A 24,143-nucleotide genomic window follows, 5' to 3' on the forward strand; every position below is an offset into this window, starting at 1 on the left:
AAAATTTTCTTTGAGAGGAGAAAGGGGACTCAGCTAAGTTGGGTGGGCATGTTTGTATCCCTTTTTTCCTCACCCTAACAGTGAACAGCAAATGGAAGTAGTGGGAATTCAAGGCTTGAAGGTCCCTGGGAGAAAGTTAACCTGTATTGTACTGTACAATACATCTGCATAGGAAAAAGCAATACAAAATGCACTGACTTTTGGAGATTAAGATGACCAAAAAAATAAATAAAAACTTAACTTGCATGTGAGACTTATGTAACATTTCAGAAATCCAAGCAAGTGCCTTCAGACCACTAAAGATGATGAAGATGGACTACATATGTTGGGGTACAGAATACTAGATACCCTAATAGAACTGAGTTCACTTGCTGACTGAACCTTGTAACAGCGATAGCAATAATTCCAAAGCTCTTCCCCAGAGGTATTAATGACATACTACCAATTGCAGACAAACAACGACAAGATGGATAATTAGAAGGGAAACTACAACCGCAACTAGTAGCTTTGAATGAAGGTCTCAAAAAGCTCCAAAGATTTTCCTGTAACTATTTCAGGTAACACACACTGTCTACAGGTATCAGTTACTAAGTTGTACTGTGCTGTCTAGAAAAAAAAAAAATCTTGGTGCAGATATTTAACCCCTTGTCACTGTCTAGCGTGGTGGCAACTTACAGAGGATATTGTTCAAGGGATAAATTTGAACTGGGAAGCAAACAAAAAACAAAACCAAAAAACAAAAAAACCAAAAAACAACCCTTTTCCCTAAAAGAAGGGTTCCAGGTGCAAAACACAACAGGTTTCGTCATATCACAAGCATCACGAACAACACATGGATTGACACTGGCACCTATGCAACAGCAGTATTGAAACTGAAGAAGCTTAGAGAGGTATAAAATTATGTAGACCATACTTCAATGCCAGCGGTTCTCAAACTGTGGATTGGGACCTTCTCTGAAAGGGGTTGCCAGGGCTGGCTTAGACTTGTTGGGGTCTGTGGCTGAAGCCCAAACCCCACTGCCTAGGGCCAAAGCCTGAGGGCTTCTGCCCTAGGCAGCCGGGTTCAGGTTGCAGGCCCCTTCCCTGTGGCTGATGCCCTTGAACTTCAGCTTTGGGTCCCCCCCGCCCGGAGTGGTGGGGCTTGGGCTTTGGCCCCCGCACAGGGCAGTGGGGCTTGGAGAAGCTCAGGCTTCAGTCCCCCCTCCTGGGGTCGTGAAGTAATTTTTGTTGTCAGAGGGGGGTCACGGTGCCATGAAGTTTGAGAACCCTGTAACCTATAAATATCTGTAATTCCACCATAAAAAACCTAAAAGCCATGAACCACCTGTCACCCCATGTAACTTACCATAGCCATCATGTCTAAATGATGAAGGGTGTTCTCCCAAAATGGCTTGCCTCTGGCGGCCCTTTCCTCTGTCTAATATACAGGAAAAAAGCAGTTTTAACAAACAGACAAGTACACAATAATTCTCAAATTAAGATATTAGTTTCATCTAACAAGTGGAAAAAAGTAATTTGATTCACGGTTAACTTAAAAAATTACCCATTCAAATCAGTTTTTAAACACAAGCTGTCATCAGAGGACACCAGAATTAGGAAGAGGTTGTCTGCCTAACAAATTCCACTTAAGTTGAGGTGTTTTCTTTTCTTTTTTTTTTTTTTTTTTGGCAAAGAGAAGGTACAGACACTTTAAGTTTATGGGACTACTTGAAAATTTTCCGAAAGCGACATCACACACTACGAGAGGTAACACTTTAGAGTAGGGTTCACCTATGCATGTCCTAAAACAAGTTTTAGATACAGAACTTTTGAAAGACAGTACCTGAATCCTACTATTAGCTTCAACAGCAACACATTTTCAAAGTGGGCTTCTTTCAAGAAGTTTCAGCATAAGCCAACAACAACCTGTATTACATGGTTTCACAATCAGTAAACAGAGAGCATTACATATGCGTACATTATATTTACATGAACACCTCCTGGGAGTGCTGAAAGGATTGTGCATTACTGCATTATTCATGCTCCGTCACAGGTTCTATTTCAATTGCTGTAAAATGTCAGAATAATGCACTTCAACAATGGACAGTCCTTTGAGCAAACCTGGTTTATATAACAATCTAAAGGTAAGCAAGGGGTCAACATTACTGGATGGAAGCAGTGCACCACTTTCACAAGGGTTATTTCTAATTAGTGACTGCTGCGTACTGGAAAAATGTGAACTCCCAAGTTCACGTTTGGTAAGCAGCAGTTAATTTTAAAGAACATTTCTCACAGTGTTTTGTTGATAAGCCACTTCTTGAAGTGCCATATTCGAAGATGTGGTGAAATGTTTAAGTTTGCTATAATTATTATTATATTTAAATATGACTGAATGATGGAAATTGACTCTCCAGTCCACTACAATTAGAGTTTTCCCCGAGTAATTTGAACTGCTGATATGATAGCATACAATGGGAGATGAGAAATTGTGTGATTTCCACCTAAGATGTTGAGGATAGGTTCCTAACTAGATGATTACTTTGTCCATAAAAATCAAGGGAGGATGACGAATGCTCCCACACAGCTCTTTGGCCTATAGAAAGCCCCTGTGAAATAAGACCTCTTTCGGAGAGCAGAGATGAAAATTTAGGTTTAAAATCTCAGCCTGTAGTTCTACTCTCTTGGACCTATGCAGATTAACTGTTACAGTGGCTAGCTGTTAAAGAGCTCTATCTTTAATATAGGGAATGCCTAGGAAGCAAATGTGAAAGGGGTCAGTCCCCTGTTGGCCAGAAGGAAAAGACACCTCTCCTCAACTAGTCACCTGATGACAACATACATGCAACTCAAGAATGTACTCCCCTCAGATTTGCAGATATTCCTTAGAAAGCCTGCGTAAGTGGAGAAAACTCTTAAGGGAAAAAAAAAAAACAGCTTGTGACCATACAGGACTAGAAATAGTTCATTCTTAAGAACAGAAGCAGGAAAATGTGTTCTCTGTACCCTAAAACGGACAGACGTGAGGTGGAATCCTGGGTCCACTGAAAGCAGTGGCAAAACTCTCACGGACTTTGGTGGGACCAGGATTTCAACAATGGTGCTCAAATGCTGTTTAGATGGAACTGAAAGAGAAGCTGAAATGACAGAAGCTAGCTTTGAAACAATAGTCTAGGTCTTCTGAGAATTTCAGAAGAGACTGGAGGTACCTCAACCTACAAGGGAGCCAAGAAATAAATGCTAGGTCTCTTGAGAACTTTTATTGCTGTGGAGTACACAGTGGCAAGGCAAGCCTCAGAATGAAGTTCCCTGGGGATAAGATCTTGTTTGCTGAAGCTAGAATCTTGCAGTCTGGGTACATCAAGTTCAAAGTTCACATAGCGCCGTCAGAACTTCGGGAAGAGGAATGGCCTGAAGAGTGCATGTGGTACAGTTGGCATGTTACATGAAGCATGGAGAGGAAGTGCTGGGATAATTGCTAGGGTTACGGGCAGTAACTCCTCTATATGCCTGCTTCACCGGATAAAAACTAGCTCAGGGAGGTAGAGTTCAGCTATTTGTGTACTCCCCTATATATTACTTTCTAGATCAAGGGATGTGTGCAACAGAAAGAGAAAAATAACACTACAAAGGGACAGCTGGATAGTACAGATTTAATTCCCTTTCCTCTTACATCAGGGGTTCTCAGACTTTTGTACTGGTGACCGCTTTTACATACCAAGCCTCCGAGTGCGACCCCCCCCTTATACATTAAAACACTTTTTTATATATTTAACACCATTATAAATGCTGGAGGCAAAGCGGGATTTGGGGTGGAGGCTGACAGCTCACAACTCCCCATGTAATAACCTTGCGACACCCTGAGGGGTCCTGACCCCCAGTTTGAGAACCCCTGTCTTACATGGTGTAAGGGATGCAAGTATCAATATGTAGATGACAAAGATATTAAAGCAACTGAACTAAAAAAAAAAAAGGGGGAGGAGTGAGAAACAGATTTGTGCATTTTTTAGGCCAGAGTTATGCTGGAGAGAAGTTTCTCATCTCCCACTGTTCCATTTCCTGGAGGAACCCTGGTCCATACAGTCATATCTGTTTGTAACATAATTACGTAAAATAAAGGTTGTCATATTTGAGACTAGATGCCATAAAAGCAGCTGTAATATAAATTGCAATGGTTAAGAAACTGACAATCCACTTAATCTTTCAGGTTTTTTCATCCCTGCAGTTTCTTTGCTGTCAGTTTCTAAACATTTTTCTCAATTTTAATTTTCTTTAATACTTCCTGACTTCTTAAGAGTGAGTTTCTGAATTATGGTTCAAATATTGAAATTCTACCATCAACCAATACTGTAGCTCCCTTGTTAACCTTTTACAAGAACTTCATTTTGAAAATCCAAAACCTGCATTTTTAATTATACAACAGTTTTACAAGCCAAACCACTCCTGATAACACCCAACATTTCTACAAAAATGTAAGTTTGAGAGTGCATCTCAGAGAGAAGTCAAAGCCCTCGCTTTCATATTTCAGACTTTGAAGATACTCTACCTTGGTTAGACATGTTATGTTTCCACCTCCATGTTATTATGCACTCCTAGATTTCTAAAGATTACATTATAGAAAAACTATTATTGTATACAAATTACTGAACACTGAACAGTTACAAAAAGAGAATACTTTAAATACTTTACAGAAGTCAGGCTACACAGCAATTTGTCTTTTACATTTTTAGTCATATTTTCACTATTAAGCGGTAAGCTCTGACTAGTTTTCACAGTTAGGAACCTAAGAGACAAGTTACACATGCACCACGTGTGCACCTCCTTGCTTCAAATACTTAAAATTTAATATACCTGAGGGAGCTTGTTTAATATTGTATTATTAATCCCAGGTAACTACAGACAAATCCTTCAGTTTACTTACTATGAGACAATTTACACTGTAAAGACTGACTGCAGTTGTCTTAAATACAGCAAGGAATAAAATAAGAGTATTACAACAATGTAGATGAGGTCAACAAGAAATTTGGGATTTACCATTTTATGGAGGTTCTTAAACGTTGCAATTGTAATTAAGGGAAATAAGACCAATATACATGAAAACTTGAACAGAAAGGGTACAGTCTATCATGGTATTCATCCCAGGCAAATCTGAAGTACCTTAAGTGTCCTCCTTTAAAACCTTGGGGTGGTGATGCATGTAGTATGCAGACAAGGTGAATTGCAAGTCTGAGGTTTTCAGAGGGCTTTTTGCTGATGCCGATGCAGTGCATGATGAAGTGTAGAGTCAGCCTGCTGGAGTCCTCTATCCTTCTTAATGCCTTGTCCAACATAGGGGAAAAAGTCCTTTCCATAGAGAAGCAGTGTGCAAGTTTGTAGTTTGTAAGGAATAGTCTGTATCAGTTTCCTCTCCTCCAAAGAGTGAGAGCTGCTTGGAGAAATGCAAGTCCTTGTACTGCGAACATGCTTGCATGTGTGGGCTCCTTGTTGCACTAAATAGCTCATTGTACACCAGTAGGGGGCACTAATGTTCAATGTTACTTTGTTCCTGGATTACATGTTGGCCTTTGCAAGACAGCCTTCATCAGCAACGGCTTGTTTGAAATGACTATTGCATTACATAAGCTAACCATATATAAAGTAGTGTCATTAGCACAGTCAAACACTTACAGCTATAACATATAAAAAACCTACCTCGTCTGCCCAGATACGGTTTAGTGTAGTCCCAACTATCATTGTCGTTTCTAATGACATTAAGTCGAGTTGGCTGTTAAAATTTAAACACAGGGTAAGTCTTGAACTTATGCACTTCATCAGTAAAATAGTTAACAGAGAAGATCTGAGCATTACCCTTGCATATTCAATTTTTAGTGTACAGCATCCTGCATATATATCTGCTCCATTGAGTGCTGCTTTAGCCTTCTGAGCACAGAGAACTGATTCAAACATAAATCTTGTTAAGGATTTTTTTGTTTTTAAATAAAGATTTGTTTTCCCCCCTCCAAAATAATGAAGCAATCCAAGACATTTTAGAGCAGCCTACAGTTACTTTGTTAGGAATAAATGAGAGATCTAAACAGTCACACTAGTTTAAAACCGCTGAAAAGCACTGGGAGTCCAAGTTCTCAGCTACAGCCAGAGCCATATGATACCTGCCTTTGAAGTGTATGTAGCCCAGGTTGAGCTGTTTCATAATTTAAGCATAGACTCATTCTGCTTACAGTCTATGCAGGTTCAGTGAAAGCCTTAGTTTATTCACACGTCTCTCCGTGCTGAGAGCTTATCCAACTTCTAAATGGTGGACACCCTACAGCTCAGAGTGAAAAGGGAAGTGGCCATGTCAGCTGATATTCTAAGATAGGGGTGGGCAAACTTTTTGGCCCGAGGGCCACAACTGGGTGGGGAAATTGCATGCAGGGCCATGAATGTAGGGCTGGGGTAGGGGGTTAGGGTGTGGGAAAGGGTGCAGGAGGGGGCTCAGGGCAGGGGTGCAGGAGGGCTGCAGCAAGGGGCTCAGGGCAGGGGGTTGGGGTGCGGGGTACAGGAGGGGTTCGGGTGCAAGCTCCAGCCGCTCCTGGAAGTGGCCGGCACCATGTCCCTGGGGCCCCTGGGGGGTGGGGGACGGATGGGACAGCGGGCTGCCCTCACCTGCAGGTACCTCCCCTGAAGCTCCCACTGGCGGCGGCTCCCCGTTCCCAGCCAATGGGAGCTGTGGGGGGTGTGTGTGTGGGGGGGGGGAGAGGGCGGTCCCTGCAAACGAAGGCAGCGCACAGAGCCCTCCCCCCACCCCCAGGGGCTGTGGTGCTGGCTGCTTCTGGGACAACGCAGGACTCGCAATCCTGTGGGTTGGATCCAAAGCCCTGATGGCCTGGATCCTGCCCACGGGCCATAGTTTGCCCACCCCTGTTCTAAGAGCTTGTCTCCATGAACATGTAATTTATGGCAAGCTAGGCGTCAATCTACCCTGCCACACATCAACTGTCCCTTGTGGACCCTGCTTATGCACCTTAACAGTTTGTTAATGCACGTCAGCAGGGTTCACACAGACAAGCAGTCTGTGACAGGCTATTGCAGGGTAGATTCACACCCTAGCTTGCTGCAAACTAAATGTGTAGGCAAGCCTAAAACGTCAGGCTTACTACACACTAATCAGAGTATGTGGATGTAGCACGTTACCGACAAATATGGCAAATGACTGTGCCATGGTAAGTAAGGACAAGGTTCAAACTAAACCCTTGAACAAGAAGACTGGAATCGGTATCTCCCCTTAGCACTACTAAAACCAGGCCTGGAAGGTAGGGTCTGGACACACAAGAACTATCACCCTAGCATGGAAGGAACTGAGGATATAAAATGGGAAAGAGTCGAGTAGTCCATCACTCCCAAGAAAAATTCTACCACTGAACCAGGGAAAAGAAGTTTGAGAGAGACTTCTTGTGTTTGGATTTGTTAGTCAAACTTTGTGCTTGTAGATGGACAAGCAAGAGACCCCAAATGGACATTTTTGACAACAGACACTGTATTTGTGGCCTGAGATTAAAGAGAAATTTGCTTTAACTTCACTGCCCTGTAGTGGACATGACACCCTCCAAGACAAGTGTCCCTGCAATATGCTAGGCTCAATACATGGGGGAAAAAAAATAATATTCTTTACATATTTTGAGATTTTAGTTTTCTGGAGACTAGCACAAGAGCATACAAAATGCCTGCAGAGACCAAGGGGATGGCTTATGTCAGGGTGTCCCCTTCTTCCACAACCCCTGTTCTCAGTGGTCTGCTGTACCAGACGGCCTAGATTCAGCAGCACCCAGCACAGCAGACCATACAGTTTGCAGCATCTTTTTAATGGGGAAAACCATGAAACTGACTTTACACAATATGCTACCAAATGCACAAAAATGATTAGCCTGTAACATTCATCTTAGGGGTCACTTTTAGCACAGAATATACAAACAATGAACAAAGATGCGATTTAAAAGTGGTAATATTTTGGAGCAGATCTATCTGCTGCATACAGTGGAAATGACAAAGCATCTTGAATCTAATAATTCTCAAATTTGTAGAGCTCAAGATTAATGAAAAATCTGGATGATATATGTATGCTTAAGTCTCATCTGCAGCTGAGAACATACAAATATTAGTGTTAATAAAAGGATATTCAACCATTGCTTGTATTCCATTTCTCTTGAATATAACAATACGTTGCACTTTCCCAACAGGGTTGCACACAGTATACAAGACATCCTATAAATGAAGAAGAAAAGTTATTTTAAAGAGACATTTCAAGTTTGACATTTTTATGAAGGTTCACAAGTGTTCTACAGGACTTCGAGGTGTATGCGTGTGTACATGGAGTAACTTTCACCGTATCAGCATTTAAATCTCAAAGAAGGATAACCCCAGTTATTTATCAAATTATGGCTACTTTACATGTATATTAAGAAATATTAATCTTAAAAGATGATAATTTTTCCTTATATTGTTGTATCACAATCAAAACAGTCAGCTCCCTCAAAGGAAGATTTAGAAATTGAAAGCAGACAAATACATAACCTCTTAACCAGGGGCTCTCAAACTGGGGGTTGCAAACCCACAGGGGGTCACAAGCGGTCAACTCCATGCCCACGTTAAATTAAATTAAGATTAACTTAAATTTAAAATCCCTGTTTTTAATTTATAAGGGGGGTGTCGCACTCAGAGGCATGCTGTGTGAAAGGGTTCGCCAATACAAAAAGTTTAAGAATCACTAAAGGAAGCATTCACACAAGTATTAGGCTTCACTCCAGGATACAGCTCAGGCCACAAAAGTAGAACTCCTTTCTCTCTATGCCATATCTCTGGATAATGTCATCTGCAAACAAATTCGTGACTCGGATCGATCTCTCTCTCTACCCCATATCTTCCTTCTTCTGTGCAAACTACAATTTCATCTCAGCCTGACTTTCTAATATCTCCTAATGGAGACACAGACATCCGTTTAAACTCAGCATGGCTAATACAGAGCTCCTAATCCCACCCCCAAACGCCCTCCTCACTACCTCCTTTCTCAATCACTGTGGACACCACCACCATGCTGGCCTGCCACTCAGCCCTATAGCCTGTGCCTCATGTTCAACGCAGACTTCTCTCTAGGTCCTCACATCCAGCCTGTGTCTCAATCATGCCAATTCTTTATGCATTTCATCTCTAAAATCTGGCCTTACTTATCCATTCACACAGCGAAAACTCTCATCTTGACGGCTGCAACCTCCTTCTCTCTGGCCTTGACAAATGCAACCTAGCCCTTTTGACATCTATTCAGAATACTTCTGGAAAGATTTTCCTAGCTATTGTTTTTACTGTGCCATCACTCTTCACATCCCTCCACTGGCTCCTTCTTCTCTATCACATCAAACATAAGCTGCTTTGCCTTCACTTTCAAGGCTCTTTACAGTCTATCCCCATCCTATCATCTCTCATTTGCTGTTGAGATGTCAACTTCCATTACTGATCGGCCCCTCGTTCAATTTTCAAACAAGCACCTTCATGCTTTCTCCCATGCTGCCCCTAATGTCCAGGACGAGCTCCCTATAAACACCTGCAAAATTAACTCATTATCCTCCTTCAAAACTCTCCTCTGCTGTGATGTCCATAAAAAACTTGATCATGGTTAGGCTGTTGGTGTGTTGAGTCCTCTGCCCACCAGATTCACTGTTTCCTTGTACTCCCCCCCCTGTAGTCTTTTGTTTTATACTTGGATCGTAAGCTCTTGGGACATGGACCATATTTTTGTTCTGTGTTTGTACAGCACTTAGCACAATGGGTCTGGGGTCCTGGTCTATGAATAGGGCTCCGAGGCACTATGATAATACTAGTAATAAATTTATTCACCCAAACCAAAGTATTTGCAGGTGGCCCTCCTGTCCTATCACTGGATGCAGAGAAAACCTTTGACTGCAAGAATTATGGTTTTGTAGTGCTATAGCACATGGCATTCAAAGTTTAATTCATAATTTATAAAAGCCACATTTTCAGCCCCAGCCTTTGAGAGTAGTGCTGAATGATGAAAAGGACTTGAATTTCATCTCCAGAAAGGGGAAAGATACAAGTAAGAGAGCACCTTGTATTTCCACTACTCTTCGCATGAGAAGCTGTACCCAGGCCAGTGCAATATGCAACATGTCAAAGTATCAAAAGTAAAGAAGGATGTTTTATGCAATGACAAATTGTGACATCACAAAACCCACACAATCTGTTGCCTTGGTTTCTAACCTAGCAGATCAACTGATGGCCAGAAAATAAGCCAGTTAAATAGTGAGAGAACACCCATGATCAAGACTCCAGGTTCTCATCCCCTGTAATGGGAATAAAGAGAAAGTGGGATTTTTTTAGAATAATACACTTGAATATAAAGGTCTGATATATGTTCAAGTAGTTGTAACTTTTAAATTAAGTTTTAGTAATCATCGATGGATCACTCGATGATTGCTTCTGAAGCATATGGCATTGGCCATTGTCAGAAGACAGGATACTGGGCTAGACAGACCATTGATCTGACCCAGTGTGGCTGTTCTTATGATTTTAGTAGATTGCCTGCTAGGGTTAAGTGTAGAGCTCACAAAACAGAAGTCTTCAAAGATACTGCATAATAGCTGTGCTCATCCCATCGTGCTTCAAAAGTGTTATGCAATGTCTGAAGGGTTCAGTAGCCAGAATTCTGAAATATTAAGTTGCTACATAGTTTCTGAAAGACATTACAAAAGTATTACTTTAACAAGGGGAATGTCATTCAGCTTTTAAGCCATTAGGAATATTTGTGATTGAGAGAGTTCTGTTGGACTGTTTTCTGCTCATACTAACTTGCTCTGATAGAATATTAATAGTTGCCTTGAGCAAATATTACTAAAAATGTACTATGTACTTAGAGCATATTAACTGCTAGCAAGTTTTATGAGTGCACAAGCAAGAGGCAGCTAGTTTTAGGGGAAAAGGGCAATCAACGAAAAAAAAATCAATTAAAAAGGAGTGCCAAATACTCCTGACTCCAATTAGTCAAACCTGTAAATCAGACTGTTTTACTTTCTGCAAGCATAACCAATGTTTTGGATATACAGAACAGGGTCTTATAAACTGTACCTTCATACAAATGGATGCATCCTAAGTACTGGTTGCATCTCTGGAGAAGTCTGATATGTACATGCTTAACTTGAATTCACTGTTGTAACAAAAAATACACCAAAACTGACTGCATATTAGAAAGCTTAAATGGATACCCATAATTCTTCTGACTCACATAAATACATTACATAATTATAACAATAAAGGGTATGCACTGGAAGTGAAGTTGAGAGGTTTTTAAAAAAAATTTAAAGAAACATACCACTGTAATTGGGTAAAGAGGATTTTGAATTGATAATAGGAGAACTTTGTTTCCACCTGATGGATCATCCGTGTTCCCTGGCCGAGTGATCCTTTTGCTTGTAGAATAGTTGAAAAAAGCTTGCTGTCCAGCAATATACACTGGCTCATCTGCTGCAAATGTCACACACTTCTTGGCACTTTCTATGTTTTCAAATTCCACCAAAGCCTGGCGTTTAAATGGCATCATCATGACATAGCTGGTCAGTAGAAAAACACAGAATAAGTTCTCCTGATATGCTTTTTCTTAAGATGGCTTGCCATAAATGGAACAATGATAATTTTTTAAAAAATTCCCTAGTGTAAGACAAACGGTCTCCCTTCGTAAGTTAGTAACTTTCGTTCCATTCCCTAAACCAATTCATGTAACTATAATTATAAAGTACGTTTTTACAAAAAAGTTAAACAATTTATCAGTAAGTTAGATAAGCAACAAGCAGTGTTTTCAGAATATAAAGAGTTAAATATTAGTCTACTAACGCTTGTAATGTTCACAACTAGCTGATATGAATCATATACTAGCCCTGCTAGAACTATAACTAGCTGAAGATTTTACTTCCAAAACAAATGTTTTTAAACTGTAGCTAGTAAAAGGTCATGGATGGTCAAGTGAAAATTGCAAAAAGAGATTAAAGCTTTGACACAGTATCAGAGTGCAAAAAACCTATAACTCTAGCATAACTTTTCTTATAGCTAACTATTGAAAGTCTGACTGCAGACATGCAGCGTTGAATGTACAGTAACGAGACTATTTATTAGCCATCTTGTGTATAGAAAGTACCATGCCAGCAGTTAGAGACATTGCCAAGAAGTTCAGTGTTCCTGTGCTAGTGACTTAATTATTGATAAAAATGGCCATTTTGAGATTAGGGATGTCATTACAAGTCTAGCAGATCATTTAGCTTTGTTCTCAAAAGCAATCTTACCACCAAAGCTCCCAACCTGCCTTAAGCCACCAGAGACATGGTTTTACTACAGTCAACATACCATATGGTTCCAAATTTTTCAAGAGCCTCCACAAGGTCCGCTTCTACGACTGATTCACAGAGTCCTCGGACATGGACAACAGGAGAAACAGAAACTTTGTGATGACTTCCACCCACATCCTAACAAAAGCACAAAAATTTTCTAGTTTATTCCAGAACTTAAAACACAGCTATAATTAACCATGTGTAAATAAATGTCTGACCTCCCCCCAGCAAAAGTGCCTCCATCCACAAGATCTAACAAGTCAATTTCTCTCTCTCTCTCTCTCACACACACACACACACACACAGAGAGTCAAGCGAGTCAGAGCAAGCATGTTGCTGAGTTGGGTATTGATGTTCCCTTAAAAATTAACCAGCTAACCAAGCCTCCAGTTTCCAAGTTTGGTCACCTGCATTAGTAAGACCTTGTCTATACAAGGAAGCGAACCATAGATTACAAAAGATTTCTACTGTGGAATAAACTCTCCTCAACTGCGGAGGAAAATTATTTGGATGCAAGCACAGATAAGCCTGAACAACTTTTTTTTTTTTAAAATATTTTTCCAATCTAGTTTAAGCCAATTTTTGTTGGTGATATGCAGAGAGGACAAGGGGGACTGAGAAGATCCATTACTGAAATCTGAACCACTTGTGGGTCATTTTCCTACTGTAGACAGGATCTGAGTTTCAACAGCATTTTCTCACACTACACAGGAAGAAAAGCAATTAATTGACTACAGGCCCTGTATTTTATGTGATTATGCACTTTCCTCACATCACTGAGGGCTACATCAGCACTTAATCAGAATTACATCTAAGGAGTCAGCACTTAAATAACCCCCAAATTTTTATGCATTTTATATCCTATTTTCTGATCCTAGGGGGCATTTGTACACACCTCTGTGATTAACTACTTTAAAAAGATTCAGTATCAAGGGGCAGCCGTGTTAGTCTGTATCCACAAAAACAATAGGGAGTCCAGTGGCATCTTAAAGACTAACAGATTTATTTGGGCATAAGCTTTCATTAGTCTTTAAGGTGCCACAAGACTCCGTTGTTTTTAAAAAGATTTAGTGTCTCAATGACACAGCATAACTCCCACAGTGAAGATTTTCAGAGCTTAACGTTATCAAAGAATTTCATTACTCAATCAATTCCTTCACTACCATCCCCCACAAACGGCCTGCATTGAGAACGGTATATGCCAGGTCATTAGCACAAAATAATGCAGGTTTCCTTTAAGCACTATCACCATGTTTATGCATGACTGAATAGCTCAGGTGGTAATTTTTAGTTAATCTTTCCCTGTGCATCCTTGAAATAAGAACAAGGATGGTAAATTTCAGCCCAAAGACAAAGAAGATGAATAAACTGAAGAAGGAACAGACATTGAAAGATCCAAAAATAGCAGGAAAAATTAGATATTAAAGGCATACTAAATAAGTTGTGACACAAACAGCTGCTGTGGTCAACTCCTACCACACTACAGATTAGTGCAACATCAAGTTAACCAATATAATTTTAACCAGGTCTGTTTTGTGGACATATATCCATGCAAAAGTGTAATGTCTTCCAATTATGGTGTAGATGCCTTGACCTGGGGTCCTCAAGCCACCTCAGGATAAGCAATTAATAAAGAGTTTTGCATAAATTAGCTTCCAAGATTGTCTTTCTTATAGTTCAAGAAGTCCTTATCTTCCCTTCCTACAACGTTTTTTTGAGCCTGCAAATTCAAGGACATTGACTGCAAGTTTAAAATAGATGTGGGTTTACAGTGGATTATATACTTATTTGTAGGTGTGCAGTAACTACATTGAACATGTTTCAGAGTAACAGCCGTGTTAGTCTGTATTCGCAAAAAGAAAAGGAGTACTTGTGGCACCTTAGAGACTAAGCTACAGCTCACTTCATCCGATGAAGTGAGCTGTAGCTCACGAAAGCTCATGCTCAAATAAATTGGTTAGTCTCTAAGGTGCCACAAGTACTCCTTTTCTTTTTACATTGAACATGAGTTTCTTGCAAAAGCAAGATTTGTTATTTCTCTTTAAATCCAGAGTTCTCCCCTTTGAACAACTGATTTTTGAGGCGTTAGTAATATTTCCAAGATTACTGTCCTCAATATCTGCAATTACAAACTGAAAATGGCTTTGACACTGAAATCCTTATAAGCAACCTCAGAATTTGCAAACTCTGGACAGCCAATGAGTAAATTACTTTGTAATCTTAGTTTTAGTTGCAGATTGTTGTAGATACTTGAAGGATTATATTGTTTTAAACTGCAACATGTGTTTCTTGAAGACGAGTGGTGGTGGCCATTGTGGGGAAGAGCACTAATCATATTTGCATAAATCACTACAACAATTTCCTGAATTAAATCCAGCATCTTTGAGGTCTAAAGCGATAGATATAAAATTAAACAGAAGATTATTATGCTTTCAGCTGCAGGCATTTAAAGATTGTGGAGCATTGAGGGAAATACACAGTAGTTTCTATTTTCCTCTTATTCTGTTCTTTCTTCTGTTCTCTCCTGCTGGTTGGTAGCAAATCTAGTTCTACTCCAGTCATGGACAGCACCACCGTACACAAAAACCAATGAAAAAATATTTCCATGGATAATCATTGAAATTACAGATAGGCAAAGGAAAAAAATGCCACCTGACAATTTTTTAGAGTTTGATTTAAGGAGATTTACTTTCTATATTTTAAACACAAGATGTTGGCAATTTGTGTTTTAAGGGTTATAAAGCTTTAACTTTTAAAATCTCAATGTCAGACATTATTGTCTACACCTCATAAGTTTGCACAAATGTGAAAATTTAAAATAGATAAAAATAAAATGCTTAAAAATCATCATCATCATCTGCCAAAAATAAAAACCAGCTTCTGCCAAGCCTAATTATACCAGTGTGCTCAGAAGGCCAGCTGCGTCACAGAGACCCAGCCAGTCAGCACCTCATTCAGTCTGACAATGACTCTGGGCAGCCAAAGTTATCTCCTGCAGACATCCCTATTTTGGTTAGCCCAAGTGGCTCCCAAAACACAAGTTCCCCCTTATCCAGTGTCACACGGGAAGACCAACCTCTTGCAGATGGAGCTGAAGGTTTGGAGGGGGAATAAAAGCCATATTAATGCTCAAGAATCCCCATGCATAAAATGTGGAGGGACCCACAGAACAGAAAGACACAGTACTTGTAGCAGCTCAGGGATAATACTGGCAAAAGTTCCTTGGGGAAAGAGTGGGAAAGAGGTAACAAAAATCTAAGTCTCTTACCATGGGTGTAAGAGGTGTTTAGCAGGATTTGCAACCTTTAAGGCTGACAGGACTCCTACCTGAAAGCTCCTGATTCAGCCCCACTTGCGAATATTCAGACAATCAGATGTGCACAGATGTGTTGGGAAGCAGTATGAGGATACAACAAGATGACACCCCTGGGTGTAAGGACTGGTCTCAACAATTTTCTACTGCTATAAATGTACCTCTACAAGAATAAGCTATACCAATATTTTATATATCTATATCTGTATCTTATCTGCTTAATGTGCAATGGCAGTCAGAAAAAATAATAGAATGTTAGGAAGCATTAGGAGAGGGATCGATAGTAAGACAGGAATATCATAATACCACAATGTAAATCCATGGAACATCTACACCTAAAATATGCAGTGTAGTACTGGTAGCCCCATCTCAAAAAAGATATATTAGAATTGGAAAAAGTAGAGAATGGCAACAAAAATGATTAGGGGTATTGAACAACTTCCATCTCAGGAGATATTATGAAGATTGGGACTGTTCATCTTAGAAGTAAAACAACTAAGGGCGGAATATGAAAGACGTCTATAAAATAATGAATTGTGTGAAGAAAGTGAATAAGACACAGGAACCGGGGTGTCTCAATGAAATTAACGGACAGCAGATTTAAAAGAAACGTAAGGAAGTACTTCTTCACACAATGCATAGTCAACCTGTGGAACCTGCTGCCAGGGGATGTCGAGAAGGCCAAAAACATAACTGCGTTAAAAAAACAAAACAAAAACAAAACAAAACTCAGATAAGTTCCTGGAGGATAGGTCCATCAATGGCTATTAGCCAACATGGTCAAGGATGCAACCTCATGCTCTGGGTGTCCCTAAACTACTGACTGGAAATGAGGATATGGAAGTAGAAATTACTAAAACAGCTTTATGGGACCAAATCAGGGGGCCTGGATAATCTGTGTCCAAGTATATTAAAGGAACTGGCACATGAAATTGGAAGTCCAGTAGCAAAGATTTTTAATGAATCCATAAACTCTGGGGTCATACCCTACAACTGGAGAATTACCAATATAATACCTATTTTTAAGAAAGGTGGAAAAAGTGTTCTGGGAAACCACAGGCCTGTTCGTTTGACCTGAATTGTATGCAAGATCTGGGAACAAATTTTGAAAGAGAAAGTAGTTAGGAACAAAGAGGTAAATGATAAATCAGGATAAAACACAACATGGTTTTACAAAAAGGTAGCTTGTGCCAGACCAACCTGATATCTCACTTTGAGAAGATTTTTTTTAGACAAAGGAAATGCGGTAGATCTAATCTATCTGGATTTCAGTAAGGCACTCAATATGGTTCCACATGGGAAATTATTTGTTACATTGGAGAAGATGGGGACTAATATGAGCACTGAAAGGTGGATAAGGAACTTGTTAAAGGGGAGACAACAACAGGTCATACTGAAAGGTGAACTGTAAAGCTGGAGGGAGACTGCTAGTGGAGTTCCTCAGGATTGGTCTTGGGAACGATATTATTTAACATTTTCATTAATTGCATTGGCACAAAAAGTGGGAGTGTGCTAATAAAATTTGAAGATATCAAAAAATTGGGAGGTATTGCCAGTACGGAGAACAGGAATACCATACAAGAAGATCTGGATGACCACGAAAACTACAGAGATAGAAATGGGATGAAATTTAATAGCACAAATTGCAAGGTCATGCACTTAGGGACTAATAACAGGAATTTTTGCTATAAGCTGGCGTCTTGTCAGTTGGAAGTGACAAGGGAGGAGAAAGGCCTGGGTGTATTGGTCAATCACAGGATGACTATGAGCCGCCAATATGGATGCAGCCATGAAAAAGGCTAATGCAATCCTAGGATGTATCAGGTAAGATATTTCCTGCAGAGAGCAGGAAGTGTTAGTACCATTATACAAGGCACGGATGAAACCTCATCTGGAATACTGTGTGCAGTTCTGGTCTCCCATGCCATGTTTAAGAAAGATGAATTCAAACTGGAACAAGTGCAGAGAAGGGCTACTAGAATGATCAGAGGAATGGAAAACCTATCTTCTGAGAGGAGACTCAAAGAGCTTGGCTTGTTTAGCCTAACCAAACAAAGGCTGAGGGGAGAAAAGATTGCTCTCTATAAATACATCAGAGGGATAAATGCCAGAGAGGGAGAAGAGTTATCTAAGTTAAGCACCAATGTTGACACAAAAATAAATGGATATAAACAGACCATCAACAAGTTTAGGCTTGAAATTAGACCAAGTTTTCCAGCCATCAGAGGAGTGAAGTTCTGGAACAGACTTTTAAGGGAAGCAGTGGGGGCAAAAATCCCTAACTGGTTTCAAGACTGAGCTTGACAAGTTTATGGAGGGAATGGTATGGTGAGACTGCCTACAATGGCATGTAGCCCATCTGCGACTGCTAATAGCAAATAACTCTCAGCAGCCGGTGATGGGACTAAACAGGGAGGACTCTGAGTTACTAGAGAGAATTCTTTCCCAAGCAACTGGCTGTTAGGTTCTTGATGACATGCCTAGAATCCAAGTGACCACCATATTTGGGGTCAGGAAGGAATTTTCTCCTGGATCAGACTGGCAGAGACCCTGGTGGTTTTTCACTTCCTCTGCACCATAGGGCATGGGTCACTTGCAGGTTTAAACTAGAGTAAATGGTGGATTCTCTAATAAACAACAAGGTGTCTGGTGGCACCTTAAACACAAACAGATTTATTTGGGCATAAGGTGCCACCGGATTCCTTGTTGTTTTTGTAGATACAGACTAACACGGCTACCCCGATACTTGACACCATCCATGGTGGATTCTCTGTAACTTGAAGTCTTTAAAACATGATTCAAGGACTTCAGTCACTCAGCCAGAGCTTATGGATCTATTACAGGAGTGGATGACCAAGGTTCTGTGGCCTGCAATGTGCAGGAAATCACACTTTCACACAATCACACACAGGAAATCACACATAGATGATCATGATAGGTTTCAGAGTAGCAGTCGTGTTAGTCTGTATTCACAAAAAGAAAAGGAGGACTTGTGGCACCTGAGAGACTAACCAATTTATTTGAGCATAAGCTTTCGTGAGCTACAGCTCACTTCATCGGATGCATCACGAAAGCTCATGTTCAAATAAATTTGTTAGTCGCTAAGGTGCCACAAGTACTCCTTTTCTTTTAGATGATCATGATTGTCCCTTCTGGCCTTAAAGTCTATGAGACTGCCAGACGCTGGAACTGGGTGACGGGATGGATCACTCAATAATTAACTTGTTCTGTTCATTCCCTCTGAACCATCTGGCACCAGCCACTGGTGGAAGACAGGACACCAGGCTAAATGGACCACCGGTCTGACCCACTATGGCCATTCTTATAACTGTGTCCACACGAGGGTTGTGCTGCTTTAATTAAACCAATACAGTTGTAGCACAGGGGCTCTCAAACTGGGGGTCGGGACCCCTCACAGGGTCACAAGGTTATTACATACTGGGTCACAAGCTGTCAGCCTCCACCCCAAATCCTGCTTTGCCTCCAGCATTTATAATGGTGTTAAATATGTAAAAAAGTGTTTTAAATTTATAAGGGGGGGTCACACACAGAGGCTTGCTCTGTGAAAGGGGTCACCAGTACAAAAGTTTGAGAACCACTGTTGTAGCAGTACAAGAACTGTGTGTAGTTCAGCCCTAAGTCAGGAATCCACAAAACCTACAGAAGAGTCATGGTTAAGGCTACGATTTTAGTCACGGAGGTCAAGGCAGTTATGGATTCTTTGACTTTACCGGACCGCTGTGACTTCTTCCACTTCAGCTGTCAGCAGCTGAGGCAGCGGCTGGAGGTGGGACTGTGCACCCCTGCCCTGCTGCAAGAGCTTGCAACTGAAAGCTGGATAGCTGGAATCAGGACCCTACAGCCCCTGCCCTGTGGTTTGCGGGGGTGAGGGGGAAGACTGCAGCTGGGGCCCCGCACCCCTGCCCAGCAGCTACAGCTGGGGCTGTGCACCCCAACCCTGTGGCTGAAGCCAGGATTGCACACCCCAGCCTCATGGTGGGAGCTCCAGCTGCAGCCATGTGCCCCTGTCCTGCAGCTGCGGCCATCTCCAGAGTGGGGGGCTGTGTGCTCCCCATGGCTGCAGCCTCTGCTGCGGCTGCTGGAGCAGGGGGTCTTGGCCTGTCAGTCCCCTCTCCCTCCCCCACCATGGGACTCCATTCCTCTCCCATATTTAGCTCTGCCCCCAGTTATTTTTTTATTAAAGTCACGGATAGGTCACGGGCTTCGTGAATTTTTGTTTATTGCCCGTGACCTGACCGTGACTTTGATTAAAAATAACCGTGACAAAATCTTAGCCTTATTCATGGTATATGCTGAAGCAAAAGGTAAAAGTGTTCAAAAAGCATTCTAATGATTACCCAGGACAGTAGATATAGATTATAGCTGAGCTATTGTGAAAGGCGCTGCAGTTGTCAAACTACTGTGGCACCCTTGAACTCCCCCTTAAATAGCTATCAGTACAAGAAAAGAAACACAAATGGTCTGAAAAAGCCGTCATCGATGTCAATGATGTATACCGCAGCTATTCAGGACATCGCCATTATAGTTCCTATGCTCTAGTGGTCACCGTATCTTGACCTACAGATATCAGCACCAGCAAAGGCAGCTAAGCAACATAAAAATGCAGGTTTCAGAGTAGCAGCCGTGTTAGTCTGTATTCGCAAAAAGAAAAAGAGTACTTGTGGCACCTTAGAGACTAACCAATTTATTTGAGCATAAGCTTTCGTGAGCTACAGCTCACTTCATCGGATGCATGCCGTGGAAAATACAGAAGATGTTCTTATACATACAAACCATGAAAAAATGGGTGTTTACCACTACAAAAGGTTTTCTCTCCCCCCACCCCACTCTCCTGCTGGTAATAGCTTATCTAAAGTGATCACTCTCCTTACAATGTGTATGATAATCAAGGTGGGCCATTTCCAGCACAAATCCAGGGTTTAACAAGAACGTCTGAGGAGGGGGGGGGAGGGGAGAGGAGAGAGAGGAAAAAACAAGGGGAAATAGGTTACCTTGCATAATGATTTAGCCACTCCCAGACTGTATTCAAGCCTAAATTAATTGTATCCAATTTGCAAATGAATTCCAATTCAACAGTCTCTCACTGGAGTCTGGTTTGAAGTTTATTTATAGCATTTTCAGATTGACTCCATCTGAAAACAAGCCTTGCAGGTTTATGTAGAGATTATAATCATTATCAACATTCTCTTTTTTACACAGAGGTCTCTCTGCACCAACTCCTTTGCCTCCTAGGATGGTACCAGCAGTTCCACCAGGCACGACAATCTTATCCTGAACCAAATCCAGGAGACTAGATTAGTATTACCAACTTTACTCAGCAGTAAATAAAACTGAATTTGAGAATTCAATCATTTAGCTTTTAATTTCCAGAACATCAGTTGATAGTAGACGCACTGTCTATTTCAGGGGTGAACAAACTTTTTGGCTCAAGGGCCACATTGGGGTTGTGAAACGGTATGGAGGGCCAGGTAGGGAAGGGCGTGCCTCCCCAAACAGCCTGGCCCCTGCCCCCTATCCACCCCCTGACGGCCTCTCTGAGAACACCCCCCCGCCCGATCCTTGTCCCCTGACTGCCCCCTCCCAGGACCTCCTATCCTCCCCCAGAACTCCACCCCCTGCTCCCTGTCTCCTGACCACCCACCCACTAGAACCTCCACCCAATCCAACCGCTCCCGCTCCCTGTCCCCTGGGACCTCCGGCCCCTTATCCAACCTCCCCGCTCCCAGCCCCCTTACCGTGCGGCTCAGAGCGGCACAACAGGCTTACTGGAAAGCCTGGGAGGTGGGCAGGCGCAAACCACGCTGCCCGCGCGGCGACATACCTACAGGGAAGGGGGTCAGCAGGGGAGGGGCCAGGGGCTAACCTACCCGGCCAGGAGCTCAAGGGCTGGGCAGGACGGTCCTGCGGACCGGATGTGGCCCGTGGGCCACAGTTTGCCCACCTCTGGTCTATTTGGTATAATTCTACAGTTTTGACTGGATTTCTTTGCCCTGGGCTGATTGCCTCTTTGTTCCAACCCTTTCCCTCTGGACTCTCCCTCAGTCTCTTTGTCTCAGCTTCACTCCCCACCTGCCCCTCTTACCCTCTTCTCCTCTGCCCCCCTCACCTTTCTATTTAACTTATCCCCCCTCAAGTAAACCTCCCCCAAAAAAGAGTAGAACTAGCATGATATTTGCCACCATCACACTGTTCATTCTGCTTGTGTGTTATAACCCTTCTGTCTTGTCTATTAAAAATTGTAAGTTCTTTGGGGAAGGAACCATCTACTACTCCTTGTCTGTACAATGGGACCTCATTTTCGGCTGGCCCTTTGCAATACCATAATAAATATGATTCTAATTTTAAAAAATATTATTAAAGATAGGGTCCTTCTCTACCCACTCAAGGCTGTGTGATAAGACAAAGACATGATGTGCTCCCCCTGCCCTCCTCCAACAAGAAGCCACTAAAATAAAAATAACTATATGATTGAAGCTGAGAGCACTTATGTAGAACTGCAGCATCAAGAGCTGACGTAACCCAGCACTTGAGGCACAAACAAGGTTCACATATAAAGATTTCACCAGAAGCAACTTCACTGAATTGCTGAAGTACCTGGGCATTGAGTCACATTACTACTTTAAATAATGTTTTAGGTCTGCCTCCTTTTGTGTTTTTACTGTCTCCCCACCTTTAGTCCTCAATTCACTATTTCAAAAAATCTAATTCAGATTTTCTATAAATCTTTTAACATTTGCTATTTGTTTCTATTACATTTTTTGTCTTCCAGTTGGTCTCACCTGTTTACACTCTTCTTCTTTCTCCAGCATATATTTTCCCTTTCAGTATTCACTTTAGCTCTCTGTGCTTTTTTACTTCTTCACTCTTCTCTTCTTCCTTGTACGTCTGTCTGTGCCCCTTTTCTTACCCTGCTACAGCCAGATTATCCTCTCCAGACCACTCCACTCCTTGATACATCAAGCTCCACATTTCCCACACTGCAGGTTCCTTTCTCTACTCACCACTTTGTCTCTTTTTTTGTTTCCTCTGGAAATATCCCAAAGGTAAAATGACAAATACAGCAAAGTTGTAAAGCAAGCAACTCCCCCCCTCCACTGTTTATACTCTAGAGCAGGGGCAGGCAACCTATGGCACACCTGATTTTCAGTGGCACTCACACTGTCCGGGTCCTGGCCACCGGGCTCTGTATTTTAATTTAATTTTAAATGAAGCTTCTTAAACATTTTGAAAACCTTATTTACTTTACATACAACAATAGTTTAGTTATATATTATTGACTTATAGAAAGAGACCTTCTAAAAATGTTAAAATGTATTACTGGCACGTGAAGTCTTAAATTAGAGTGAATAAATGAAGACTTGGCACACCACTTCTGAAAGGTTGCCGACCCCTGCTCTAGAGGGTTGCACGCTGTTGCTTCTGTAGGCCAAGCACATTGCACAAACCAGGGACTACTTGCATTCCTCTACTGCCTACCACAAGCTAAGCTGTGCCACCCTCCCATCTGCATTATTTCAGAGACTCCCTGAAACCTCTCTTCCCTGATGCCCGAGTGAACCCGCACAGTCCTTCTTCAGCCACGTGCTAGGGGCTGTATCCCTACCATATTAATGTTCTCCACTGCCCTCATGGCAGGGGTTCTATGTGCCGTCCTGCTCTCCATAACATTCCGACGCCCCCATAGTTTGTTTTCTTTCTTTCTTTCTCTCTCTCTCAAAGACAACTTTAATGGGGTCAATATTTTAAAATTGTACTGGAAGGGCAGAGCTGAGATGGGGCATTATGCTGGAAAGTGTTAACAGCTCCCATCAACCAATTCTTTGATCTCAGTCTAGACAGTTATACGGTGAAACGGATGGGTGTGCTAACCAGATGCCAGGGCCTCCATGTGTCCCCCAGTTCCCACTTTTGGTTTTTCCAGTTTTCATCAAAATCAATATGGGTTCTGTCCATTGACGCCTCTAGAACATTCCCTAATATTTTGGACTTATCAGATGCAGAGTTCAAAAGTTATCATGTTACATCCAAACACAGAAATGCCATCTAATTGTGCATTAAAGCTTGTCATGGAGTCAATTACAGTACTCAAGAGTTAATTTTCATCAATGGTGTATTAATACCGCAGTTTGTTTCGGGAACTTTTTCTCTCATTGATTTAGAGTTATCATCATCTCCATCGGAAAGTTTACTGGATGGAGGGATACTAACAGCAGAAGTTCTTTCACAATACCAAAAAATCAAAACCCACAACAAACAATCACAACACTAAACTCAGTTTCCTACATTCTGATGCAGAACAAATTTGTTTTAACACAAGGAATATCCAAAGGCTCCCCAAATTTCAAGATTTTCCAGTGAACATTAATGAGCATCCATACGATCCTTTTTCCAACCGTGAAGAGTGATGCAGAGAAAATTTCATATCAATTAATAAACTGGATAGTTAATTAACAAACCCAATACAGGAT

General features: G+C 41.5%; 1 protein-coding gene across 1 annotated transcript in view; it reads right to left on the minus strand.

Annotated features, from left to right (window-relative positions):
- The window catches only part of HNRNPLL (heterogeneous nuclear ribonucleoprotein L like), a 40,654-nt gene that overhangs the window by 15,248 nt on the left and 1,263 nt on the right, over window positions 1-24,143 (minus strand). Inside the window, exons 2-7 of the mRNA XM_084624046.1 lie at window positions 12,358-12,476; window positions 11,333-11,570; window positions 8,132-8,217; window positions 5,824-5,920; window positions 5,668-5,740; window positions 1,346-1,417 (exon numbers count right to left, since the gene is read on the minus strand). Coding sequence (XP_084480172.1) covers window positions 1,346-1,417; window positions 5,668-5,740; window positions 5,824-5,920; window positions 8,132-8,217; window positions 11,333-11,570; window positions 12,358-12,476 — 685 coding nt within the window. The remainder of the gene's footprint in view (window positions 1-1,345; window positions 1,418-5,667; window positions 5,741-5,823; window positions 5,921-8,131; window positions 8,218-11,332; window positions 11,571-12,357; window positions 12,477-24,143) is intronic.

This window comes from Lepidochelys olivacea, assembly GCF_965140295.1.
Source record: "Lepidochelys olivacea isolate rLepOli2 genome assembly, chromosome: 3".
In the NCBI taxonomy this organism is placed as follows: domain Eukaryota; kingdom Metazoa; phylum Chordata; order Testudines; family Cheloniidae; genus Lepidochelys; species Lepidochelys olivacea.